The sequence below is a fragment of the Capricornis sumatraensis genome, chromosome 10, assembly GCF_032405125.1.
Source record: "Capricornis sumatraensis isolate serow.1 chromosome 10, serow.2, whole genome shotgun sequence".
NCBI lineage: Eukaryota > Metazoa > Chordata > Mammalia > Artiodactyla > Bovidae > Capricornis > Capricornis sumatraensis.
The window spans coordinates 95,530,987-95,543,047 of NC_091078.1; the positions used below are offsets into that span (position 1 = coordinate 95,530,987).

At 56.2% G+C, this 12,061-nt stretch overlaps 2 protein-coding genes across 2 annotated transcripts in view; both read left to right on the plus strand.

Moving 5' to 3' along the window:
* CACNA2D2 (calcium voltage-gated channel auxiliary subunit alpha2delta 2) overlaps positions 1–2,346 on the plus strand; it is a 137,407-nt gene extending 135,061 nt beyond the window's left edge. The window contains exons 29-39 of the mRNA XM_068983120.1: positions 10–108; positions 202–290; positions 478–525; positions 759–830; positions 928–1,080; positions 1,225–1,277; positions 1,396–1,451; positions 1,586–1,712; positions 1,801–1,910; positions 2,006–2,088; positions 2,215–2,346. Coding sequence (XP_068839221.1) covers positions 10–108; positions 202–290; positions 478–525; positions 759–830; positions 928–1,080; positions 1,225–1,277; positions 1,396–1,451; positions 1,586–1,712; positions 1,801–1,910; positions 2,006–2,088; positions 2,215–2,346 — 1,022 coding nt within the window. The remainder of the gene's footprint in view (positions 1–9; positions 109–201; positions 291–477; positions 526–758; positions 831–927; positions 1,081–1,224; positions 1,278–1,395; positions 1,452–1,585; positions 1,713–1,800; positions 1,911–2,005; positions 2,089–2,214) is intronic.
* A 4,061-nt stretch (positions 2,347–6,407) lies between these two features.
* Positions 6,408–11,185, plus strand: TMEM115 (transmembrane protein 115). The gene is made up of 2 exons (XM_068982407.1): positions 6,408–7,746; positions 10,417–11,185. Exons 1-2 carry the CDS (start codon positions 6,896–6,898, stop codon positions 10,619–10,621), a joined length of 1,056 nt encoding a protein of 351 aa, XP_068838508.1. The 5' UTR covers positions 6,408–6,895; the 3' UTR covers positions 10,622–11,185.
* Positions 11,186–12,061: the final 876 nt, after the last annotated feature.

Below are 12,061 nucleotides of genomic sequence, written 5' to 3' on the forward strand. Positions count from 1 at the left end.
CACCCCCAGCCCTGTTAAGGCCTCTGGAGCTGGAGAATGATACGGTGGGCATCCTTGTCAGCACAGCTGTGGAGCTCAGCCTGGGTGGACGTACACTGAGGCCAGCAGGTGAATACCCAGGGCAGAGGTGGGGAAAGAGACACTGGGCAGTGTGCTGATCAGGCAGGTGGGCATTGATGGCGCCCTTGCTCTCCCCCATAGTGGTAGGCGTTAAGCTGGACCTAGAGGCCTGGGCTGAGAAGTTCAAGGTGCTAGCCAGCAACCGTACCCACCAGGACCAGCCTCAGAAGGTATTTGCTCAAGGATGAGGGCAGTAAGACCAGAAGCGCCCATTCTGGAGTCCCCAGGAACCCTTCCCAGTCCTCCCACTCAGAGTGGCTCTGGTGCCTATGGGGAGGCAAGGGACCCCGACATACAAAGGGTGATGGGAGGGGAAAAACTGGTGGACACTTACGGTCCTTGCTCTCTGCCCAGCAGTGTGGCCCCAACAGCCACTGTGAGATGGACTGCGAGGTTAACAATGAGGTGCGTGTGTCCTGAACCCTTGCTTACCCGACTCCTAGACACCTTAGTCCCAACTGCAACTCCTAGCCCATCCCTTAGCCAATGGGTCTCAACATCCCACCCTGACTTCACAGGTTTGCCAGAACTGGGGGGAATGGTGCCCCCTCCACTGAACCACTGCACTACCAGGGTCTGGGGAGGAAGGGCTGGGCCAGAGCCCCTCCCCATCTTCCTCCCCCTTCCCCACCTCTCAGGACCTGCTCTGTGTCCTCATTGATGATGGGGGATTCCTGGTGCTGTCAAACCAGAACCATCAGTGGGACCAGGTGAGGGTCAGGAAGAGGGTGGAAGGTATGGGTTTGAGACTCCTGGGGATATGGCACTGCCAGGCCTGTGACTCCCACTCCCTCCCGGCATCCCCAGGTGGGCAGGTTTTTCAGTGAAGTGGATGCCAACCTGATGCTGGCACTCTACAATAACTCCTTCTACACCCGCAAGGAGTCCTACGACTATCAGGCGGCCTGTGCCCCCTTACCCCCCGGCAACCTGGGTGCTGCACCCCGGGGCATCTTTGTGGTGAGCCTCAGCAATGCCTGGCCTGGAGATGGGGGGACTGGGAGACCTGCCCACAGAGGATCCCCCCACCTCTAACGAGCAAGCGGGGGGTGACCTGGGTTCCTGGTCAGCAGTGGGAGCCCACACCACTCTTCCCCACTGCAGCCCACCATTGCAGACTTCCTTAACCTAGCCTGGTGGACGTCTGCTGCAGCCTGGTGAGTTCCCTGGGGAAATGGGAGAGGGAGGGTGCTCCCTGGCCAGGAAGGCTGGAGAGCAACGGGGCATGGTAAGGCCTCTGCTGACCACTCCCACTTGGTGACCCATGCCCTGCAGGTCTTTGTTCCAGCAACTTCTCTATGGTCTCATCTACCACAGCTGGTTCCAGGCAGGTAGGTTGGGCTTTAGAGGCCCCTCCTCAAAGCCCTTCCCCAATCTGAGACCAACTCCAAAGGGAGGGCAGGGCTTATGGCTGAGCCAGGCTCTGGGTGTAGGGGTGGGGCTGAGGCGCTCTGGGCCCTCGCAGACCCCGCGGAGGCCGAGGGGAACCCCGAGGTGCGCGAGAGCAGTTGCGTCATGAAACAGACCCAGTACTACTTCGGCTCGGTGAACGCCTCCTACAACGCCATCATCGACTGCGGAAACTGCTCCAGGTGCGCGCGAGGCGTGGCCAGAGGGGCGGGGCGGGGCGAAGGGGGCGGGGGGAACCTCAGCGACCCCGCCCTTCTGTGCTGCCTCCAGGCTCTTCCACGCGCAGAGACTGATCAACACCAACCTTCTCTTCGTGGTGGCCGAGAAGCCGCTGTGCAGCCAGTGTGAGGCCGGCCGGCTACTGCAGAAGGAGACACACTGTATCCTGCCCGCGCCGCCCCCCGCCGCCCGCCCCCTTCCACCCCCGCGCGCCCGCTCTGTGCCGCCGCCTCCTTGACTCCCCACCCATGCCCAGCGGACGGCCCGGAGCAGTGTGAACTCGTGCAGAGACCGCGATACCGGAGAGGCCCACACATCTGTTTCGACTACAACGCCACGGTAAGGAGCTGGGGAGGGCGGCTTTGAGCCGCAGCTCGCACTCTCCCCAGGGCTAGTGCGGCCCTGCCACGCCCCCTGCCCAACCCCGCCCTGGCCGACCGGCTGTTCCCTGTCTTTTCCCAACAGGAAGATACCTCAGACTGTGGCCGCGGAGCCTCCTTCCCCCCGTCGTTGGGCGTCCTGGTGTCCCTCCAGCTGCTGCTCCTCCTGGGCCTGCCTCCCCGGCCGCAGCCTCAAGTCCACGCCACGCCACTCTGAGTGTCCCTCCCCCCAGCAGGCCTCCCCGCCGTTCCCTGCTCCCCTGCCCTCCACTCCCCGCCTTAGAGCCTTGCCCCCTCCCTCAATGAAGGAACTGAGCGCTCCTGGCCCCAAGAATCTGCGCCTTGGGGTGGGGGTGGGGGGTGCGAAGGAGGACGCTGCAGGTCTCTGGCCCCCAAGCCACGTTTCGCTGCTGAACTGTCAAAGTGTCCCCAGACCTCTCATTCCCACTGGACTCACCCACTCCTGAGGGCTGGGCCAGGGAGGCCACAGTACTGGTGCCAAACCAGGCCTCCACTGCCCGCCCTGCCCTGGGGCTCCCTTTGTGTGGGAGACCTAGGCCTTGCCCCACCTGGACTCCTCTAACCTGGCCCTTCTGCCCCACCCAGGACTAAATCTAGATTCCCGGGGAATAAGAGAGGAAATGGTGATGGGCAGTTTGAGGCCTGTGCATCATCCCAGCTTAAGTCCTGGCAGGAGAGCCCCCAGTGAGCTCCTGCCTCTCTCAGGCCTACAGCCATCCCTCCCCAAGCCCTGCAGGTAGCAGGACAGTGACAGAGACACTGGCTAAGACACAACCCCATACACAAGTGGAGCCCTGAGGGCAGAAACTGGACTCACGTTAGACATACCCAGGAGGACACACACACAAACACAGACACACACACCGTGGAGCGGGGTGAGGGTAGGGGCTCACAAAGCCTTACACAGGGTGAGGGGTTGGTGGGAGGGTTGGCACATGCAGGCTCCATCTCCTGCTCACCGTCACCCTCTAATCTAACCTGTAACCCAGCTGGTCCTCTGTCTCTAAAGCTGAATGTCAAACAGTGCCAAATGCTGGGGCAAAGGGGGAAGATCCCTCTGTCCCAACTTTGCCGCCAGTGTCCCCTAAATGCCCGTGACCCTGCCAGGTGCTCATTGTAACCATTTCTCACTAGTGTCAGGCCCCCAGGGGGACCACATGCCACTGCCTGCACCCCTCAGCAGAGGAACTCTCACCAGACATCGCCCTTTGCCTTAGCGGCGGTGACTTGATCACTCCTAGCTGGATCATCCCACCCCCAATCTGGCCCTTACACACTCAGGCCTATCTTTCCCTCTTACACACACACACTCCCTGGCCAAACTGCTCCTCTCTGAACACACATTTGCACATATGCACACACATATACACACTCTGTGCACACACACAGGCTGGGCCTGGGAACATCTCTTCACACCGTTCATTCTGGTCATTTCCCTCAAAGGCGTCCCAGCCTGGGAGCCATTGGGGGACTGAGGGCAGGGGGATGTGGCTGTGGGGCTCAGATGGACTGGGAGGAGGGGGGAGGGTGATGCATTAATTAATGGCTCCGTTAATTAATGTTACGTTGCTTGTTGCTTTCTCAGTGTGTGTGTATGTATGGTCCATGCCTGCTGCTGGTGCCAGGGTGGGCACCCATGCTGTACACCCAGCCTAGACGCCAGCCATGTCTTGTGGGGGCGTGTGTGTAACTAGTGTAGTCAGGTGCTCAATGGAGAATATAAAAATAAAAAAGAATCAAACATATACAGAAAAATTAATATATATTTTAAGTTTAAAAAAGAAAAGGAGACTAAACAATCCCCATCAGGTAGTTGTCCAACCCCCGGCTGGGTCTGATCCTTCTCATCACCCACCTGACCTGGCTGTCCCCTCACCTCGGGCTCGGGGGATCTGGGGGGGACTGGGGGGCCATTTCCTTTTATCTGCCCTTTTTTTTGGTTGTTCTATTTTGTACAGACAAGTCGGAAAAACAACAGCGACAAAAAAGTCAAGAAACTTTGTAAAATACTGTGTGTGTGATTCCTTGTAAAATATTTTCAAATGGTTTATTACAGAAGATCAGTTATTAAATAATGTTCATATTTTCACTTCAAATGGTTCCCATACACTGTGTCTGCCTGGAGTGAGGATTGAGTGGCTTGAAGATAGGTGGCCCTGAGCACTTACCACTCATTTGGGAGTGAAGCCATACCAATCCAGGTCTCTGGTGGGTGGAAGGCATGATGCTTCCCAGGTCTCCTAAGTGCCAGATCCTTGACATCCTTTGTCTTCTATAATCATCTCAAAAGCCTTCAGGAAAAACTCTTAAAAAAAAAAAGTTTCCCAGAGGCTCAAGGCCAAGATCATGGAAGAAAGAAGATGGAGATGAGAAGTAAGCTTCTGGCCAATGGGATCAGACTGGGGCCTAGTGAGCAGGTCCTCCACGTGGAATGAAGAGTGAATACCCGGTCCAAGTCCATGGCCTGGTGCTGGAGGGCCACTTTGGCTGTCTGGAGGAGGCCAAGTTCTGCCTACCCCTGCAAGCATGATGGGTGCTCCTTCCCAGCCCAGGGGAGGCCTGGGCCTCTCTGGCCACTGCTGCTCACACTAGAACACAGCTCTGAATACTTTTCAGCAAATCCTCTCAGGCCTCCTTCTGGCAAGCCCTACACCCTTGTTCATTTTAATCCTAACTCTTACTAGTGAACCCTACTGTGCGACCTTTGTGTTCAAGGGGAAAGACAACCACCAGTGCAGAGGTTTCCCACTGACACTTACTGTACATATTCCATACTCTGCACTCACCCAGCTGAGTCCTCACCACAACCCTAAGAGTCAGATACCAGTTTATCTCCATACTTCCGGTGAGCAAATTGAGACTTAGGAGAAATCCTTTCTCCCAGATGCAAGAAACCACCAAAGGTTTCTGAGATGAGGTTGCCTGTGGCTGAGGAACCTCGGATGCTAAATAAATGAAAGGGGGCATTTGAGGCATTAGTGAAGACACCTTTCCTCACCCTCCACAATGGTTGGCCACATAGCAAAGACTAGCAGTCCCAGAGACAGCTCCCATGCTCTGCAGCAGCCCCAGAGGTCCTGGGTTAGATCTGCCATGTGAAATACATCCAATCTGACTGGGATTTCAGATAATCAATATTTTTTAGTATGTTCCCAACATTGCATGGGACATAACTATAAAAATTGGAGTCACACATATCCTGAAAAAATTGTTTATCTGAAATTCAAATCTCATTGGCCTGTATTTTGATATGCTAAATCTAGCAACCCTACCCCTGCGTGGCATCCAGTGGGAACCCAGACCCCAAAGTTAAGGCATAGCAACACGTGTGATTTGGAAGGCTATGCACACATCAGCAGTTGTACTGCTGGTGGAAAGGAAGGGATTCTGCACTTTTAAAATTTACTTTGTTACATAATTATTTTAATTATGTGCACATTTTAAAAATTCAGTTTTGCACAGGTGGCTTCAGGTGGCTGCTTGAAGCCACCACTGCAGTGAGACAGGGGTCCAAGGCCAGCCTGACTCAGGTTTGTGTGGAGAGACCTCTCCATCAGGATCATCCATTGACTGGGTGAGGAAGAGTCATTGAGAGAGGTCCTGCCTCACCCCTTTCGGGGCTGGAGACCGGAGTTCAAGTGTGGGCTCCACCTCACTTGTACACAAGGGCAGCATGGGCAGCGCACTCGCTGAGCAACCAGCGTGGACTGCATTTTACATCCCAGTCCCCTTGGAGCCTCACGGTAGGTCCCGTCATCATCTCAACGGTCCATGAAACTGAGTTTCAATAAAGTTCGGGAATTTGGCCAATGCCACGCATCCGTCAGATGACAGAGCAAGAATTCCAACCTGGGTCAGGCATACACCCGACCGTGGAAGTTCCAGGAGTTCGCGCCCGCTGGACCATCCAACATTCTTACTCGCACACCTGCCTACAAGGACACAGCCACTCAGATGTACGGGCAGACATGGAGCCACGCCTCCCGGGAAATTCAGAAAGTGCATGGCGTGCAGCTGTGCAGCCGCTGGTTCTCGCGGCTCTCCAGAGGTCGTTCGCCCTCCCCCTACGTCTGGAGAACCGGCGGAAACGGGTCTGAGCACTACAACTCCCAAGCACACCCGCCTCTCCCGCCGCACAGCCTCCTGGGACTTGTTCTACCCAGAGCCCTGATCGCCGCAGGTCCCAGTGTGGCCGAGGACTTCATGTCCCAGCATGCCGCGGAGCCGCAAGGCCGACGCTCAGAGGGCTTCCTGCCGCCGTCCGGGGCGCGCAGGCGCAGCGCCCTGTTTGTCGGCGCCTGAGAAGGGAGGAGGTACTGCCGAAACCGAGACCGAGGCCGAGGCGGAGCTGACCAGACTTGACTCCGGCCCAGAACTAGTCTCCGTGCTGCGCGGACCGTAAGAGGCCCAGAGTGGATGGAGGAGATCGAGCCCTGAGATCACCGCCAGCCCGGTCGGCGCTGTGGCCACACAGGGCGGGCGGGCAGGCGGTGGTGCCTAAGCTGCTCGGGGCCTTTCCTCAGATTCCCCGTCGAGGGGCCTAGGCCCCGGCCCCGCAACCGACCAGGCCCGGCTCTGCCCTTTGGGACCGGAGTCGACCCGACCGGAAGTAGAAGCCTTCACCGGGGCCATAGCCCAGTGACTAGGTCGGGCCCGGGCCTCCCGTCGGGGCCGGACTGGGAAGAGGCCCCGGGGAGGCCCCTAGCCCACTAAACCCTTCCCTCAGGCCAACGCCCGCGAAGAAGATGCAGCGCGCCCTACCGGGCGCCCGCCAACACTTGGGGGCCATTCTGTCCAGCGCCAGCGTGGTGGTGAAGGCTCTGTGCGCGGCGGTACTATTTCTGTATCTGCTGTCCTTCGCCGTGGACACGGGCTGCCTGGCGGTCACCCCAGGCTACCTCTTTCCGCCCAACTTCTGGATCTGGACCCTGGCTACCCATGGGTTGATGGAACAGCATGTGTGGGATGTGGCCATCAGCCTGGCCACGGTAGTGGTAGCTGGACGTTTGCTGGAGCCCCTCTGGGGGGCCTTGGAGCTGCTCATCTTCTTCTCAGTGGTGAACGTGTCTGTGGGGCTGCTGGGGGCCTTCGCCTACCTCCTCACCTACATGGCTTCCTTCAACTTGGTCTACCTTTTCACTGTCCGCATCCACGGCACCCTGGGCTTCCTAGGTGGTGTCCTGGTGGCACTCAAGCAAACCATGGGGGACTGTGTGGTCCTGCGAGTGCCCCAGGTGCGTGTCAGTGTGGTGCCCATGCTGCTGTTGGGGCTGCTGCTGCTGCTGCGGCTGGCCACACTGCTCCAGAGCCCGGCACTGGCCTCCTATGGCTTTGGGCTGATCTCCAGTTGGGTGTATCTTCGCTTCTACCAGCGCCATAGCCGAGGCCGAGGGGACATGGCCGACCACTTTGCTTTCGCCACCTTCTTCCCCGAGATCCTGCAGCCTGTGGTGAGCCTGCTGGCGAACCTGGTGCATGGCCTCCTGGTGAAAGTAAAGATATGCCAGAAGACAGTGAAGCGCTATGATGTGGGCGCCCCATCCTCCATTACCATCAGCCTCCCAGGCACAGACCCTCAAGACGCAGAGCGGAGAAGGTACTGTGAAATCTTCCAAAACCTTGTTGAGCTAGGAGAATCTTACAGATCAGGTCACATTCCATCTTTTGAGGTGCTTGCTTGCTGTATGTAGGCTGGCAGCTGTATGCAGGCTTACAGTAAGATGTTGAGGACAGACTCAGAGAAAATCCAGTTTGTGGCCTTGATCTCAACACTTCGGTATCTGGGCTGCATACGTTGCTTTCCAAAATTAGGGAGTAAAAGTTGTCTTTCTCACCACTCAGGGTACTTAAGTTTCAAGAAACGCCCTGCTTCCTTTTGAACTGTGTGAGGGCTAGTGGAGAGCCAGGTACATATAAGCCTGGCCTTGTCTCAGAATCTTGGCTTTCTTGACACTGGTCCTGTGGGAGCCAGAAGCAACCCGCTGGTCCTTTTTCCCCTGTGAGAGAGGGAAAGGGAAGGAGACCTGGGATCCTTATGAGATGGTTGGGGCCACCTCAGTTTCCAAGTGCTGGACTCCACCCTCTTCCTGGGCCTTAAATTCAGATGTCGTGCTTCTTTGCAGCTTATTTATTAACAGGGAAGCCTGGGGTATAACTAGACTTAGACAACCACTGGCCCATGTACACCGACTCTGGCAAGCATGTGTCACCAAACCCAGGGGACAGCCACGTGACCCACCGAGGGAGCCTGCTGACCACACCAGGGAATGGAGACAGCCTTTTCATTATCTGTAAACCAAGCCATCTGCACCATCAGGAGTCTCAGCTGAATTATTCACTTACTGCACCTTGGCCAGGGCAAGACAGATCTCTTTTTAATCCATTTCTTTCTCTCTCCCAGGCCTATGGACTCACCAGAGTGGGCACAGCTCTGTTTCTAACATTATTCTTGAGTGGTTTTTGTTGTTGTTTGGGTTTTTGTTTTTTTATGCAATTACTTGAGTTGTGAAATCTAGAGCAGGTTCTGTTCCAACTCTGTGCATTTGTAAAAGGCTTCTGCTTTTGCATACCCGTGAAATGAGTTCTTAGCAGGCAACTTTACAAATTCAGCTGGACTTGTTCCAGTGCTTCCTCTCCACTGGGGCTTTTGCATGTGTGACACACCCCTCTCCTGAGGGAGTTTCCAACTAGAGAAGGCCAGATTACTGTGGCCCAAGGTGCCAGGTGTTAGTACACATGGCATGCCACAGAGCTTGATTGTGGGCCTTACAGTTTGTGTCTCCGTGGCTAATCAATCCTAGAGACCGAGTTCTTTATTAATCTTTAACCTTAACTAGTGGAGGAGATGCAGCCAGAAGGGCGGGGCCTAGTGGAAACTGAACTGTCCTCAGAGATGTTCGGGTGATCCCAGTCCACAGTGGTGGCCCCTCCTCTAGTGAGAAATCTTGGATTGTTAGGGTTGGCTGGACATTCGAAAAAACTTCACAGCCCCAAGAAACTGGACAGTTGGAGGCATGTTGGGGTGTGGTGTCAGGAAGGGGGTTCCTGGCATAGCCTTGTGGTTGTTACCTTGCTTGGGGATAGGGGTCACTTTACCAAGCAGTTTGATCTCTTGCTGCATGCCACACTCCCTGCCCCAAAGAGCCAGTAATAGTGGGAGGCAGGGTTTCCCTTCTTTGACCCTTGTGACGGAGTGATGAGCATGCCACTACCTCGGCAGGTTTTAAACAGAATTGGCAAGGCAGTCTCCAGAATGGGAGCCTGGGTAGTAGAGGGAAGGACTGTCCTGTCTGTGCCAACTTGCCATGATGCCAGGCTGAAGGACAGGGTGGAGTGCTGGGGCTTTGCGTGCCTGTCTTCTTGTTGCTCCTCCTGTCATGTCCCCTGGCATGGTGGAGATTTTGGTTTTCTTCTGGAACATGGAAGGCTATATAGGTCTCCCATGCTGGTGGCAGAAGGGGTCCACAGTGACCACTATGAGGAGTGTTACCTGGCAGCATGAGCAGCCCACCTCCTGGTGGGCAGGGTCCCAGGTCCTCGTATATACCTTCTTCTAGCGAACTTCCCCACTTCCTTTCAGGGTGGGGTCTCCAGGGGTCTGCCCAGTGGAACCAGGCCTGGCCTGTGCCCTACCCACATGGGCTGTTTTTTCTTCCTCTCTTCCCGCTAGGAAACTATGTGTTCCTGCTCTAACCCAGGTCTTGGTGGTGTTGGGGGTTCTGGGAAGGCCAATGCTAACTAAGAGTCAGTTAGGAGGGGTGAGCTAACCCAAGTTGGCCCTGCTTTCCCAGGCTGAGAGCCAAGGCAAGGACTCAAGTTCCAAACCTTCCCACAGACCCTTGCCAGGGGGTTCACAACACTCCTGACAAGGAGATGGGGAGAAGTTATGCCTTCAGTGTGATGCTGGTGCCCAGCAGAAATTCATGCGTCCAGGGATCTGCCCTGGGTCGCAGTTCTGCCTAGCCTTAGGCACCATCCTCAGAACCATGTCGGGCTGGCCTGGGGGCAGCCTGGTGGGCACCCAGCATTCTCAGCCTGGAGGTGTCCAAACTATGGAGGGAGTGCTCTACAGCTTTTGGGTCCTCATTTGGATGGCAGAGAGTCCTAATCGGATCCCTGGGGAGCCCTGGGCCCTGCAATGGGGAAGAACACATAGGATTTTGAGAGGCATGTGAGCAGTAAGGCAAGTCAGTTTCCTGAGGGAAAGAATACAGGGCATAAACCACGTTCAGACCCATAGTGACCTGTCATCTTTCCCTGGCCCCAGGCAACTGGCTCTGAAGGCCCTCAACGAGCGGTTGAAGCGAGTGGAGGACCAATCCGTCTGGCCCAGCATGGACGACGATGAAGAGGAGGCTGGGGCCAAGATGGATAGCCCCGTCCCATCAGACAAGGCCCCCACACCCCCAGGGAAGGGGGCTGTCCCAGAGTCCAGCCTGATCACCTTTGAGGCAGCTCCCCCGACGCTGTAACTCTAGACCACCTTGAGTGTAGCACCTCTTCTCCCAAGCCCCCTTTGACACCCTCTCAGCTACTCCAGGGCACTGACTGCTCTGAGGAGAGGGAAGAAGGCCTGCTGCGGGTTGCCACAGCCTTCTGCTCTTTCTCGCCAACACTACCCAGGACTCTTGCTCCTGGTTCCAGCTCCAGACAACCACTCTGCCAGGCATGGGACCTCTGAAGCGTAGCCAGCCCAGGCCATCTGAGGTAAGACTGCACCTCAGCAGGTAGCCTCAAGCAAGTGGCTGCACAGACACTCATGCCGTGGCTCCTGGGCCAACCCGCACACCTGACACTGGTTGCTGAGAGCCCTGAGCCAAGGCAAGGATTTGCCAAAAACATTCTGGGGGTCCAGCCAGTGCAGGAGCCAGCGCAGGGCTGCTGCACATCGCTGCCTGCCCCCAGAAAGACTATGCTCATGTCAAAGTTTCTGATTCCCTCTGCTGTGGCCATGGCTGCTTCCAGCCCAGAGCAGCCACAGCTCCCAGGTATTTTCTACAGGACCACTTGAGTGGGCAGCCAAGCCCTGCCTCGCAGTATCAATAAAGCAGTTCTTTGAGGTATGGCTCCTGGGCTCCGTTAGACCACCTCGTGCAGCCCCCTCGCCATGCTCAGCTGCAGATTAGACAGGGACCTCAGGTTCCAGGGCTCGGTCACGAAGGCTGTTCATGCTGGATAAAAAGCCCATTGCCCTCATTTCTCGCCACCCCCTGTCACTCTCTCCCTTGCCTCACTACCACATGTCCACTCTCAACCAGCCTTCCCAGAGCTGTCACCTCAGACCCTTACTCATTGTCTCTCTCCCTGCACTACCTGGTCAGGGAGGCCCTGCCTGAAGATCTGATCACTAAGGGTCTCTCATCATAAGTTGTTGTTCTTAACCCATGGTTCACTTTGAAGACAAAAATGCTCGGTGTTTGGCACCTATGGAGGCAGCCCATCCCCAGCTCCCATCCTGTCATTGCCCAGACTGGACCATCACAGTCGAAACTCCCAACACAGTGGGCACCTGGGGAAACTGAAAGGACACAGCCCCACCAATCACAGCTACAGCTGCAGCCCTAGGACCTGCTAGGGCCCCAGGTGGCATAGGACACTCAGCAGCCAGATCCCAGGAGCTAATGTCGCAGGAGAGCTTCAGCCCCTCAGTGAGCAGCCACGGACAGGTCCCCATCTTGCCCAGCTGCCCATCTGTTCCTGCTGATGGTATTAGCAAGAACTGTCCCCAGCTCTGGGCTATTCCTCCCATCCAGTCTTTTCAGTCTTTTTTTTCTTTTTGACTGCACCTCGCGGCATGTGGGATCTTAGTTCCCCCACCAGGGATCAAATCTGCACCCCCTGCATTGGAAAGTCAGAGTCTTAACGACTGGACCATCGGGGAAATCCCTTCAGTCTTTTTTTTTTTTCACTTT

What these genes read in the sequence shown, in the direction of transcription:
- TMEM115 (XM_068982407.1), top strand. Translation starts at nt 6,896, where the DNA reads ATGCAGCGCGCCCTACCGGGCGCCCGCCAACACTTGGGGGCCATTCTG. An exon ending in CAAGACGCAGAGCGGAGAAG is followed by an intron (nt 7,747 to 10,416) that starts GTACTGTGAAAT and finishes CCCTGGCCCCAG; the next exon opens with GCAACTGGCTCTGAAGGCCC.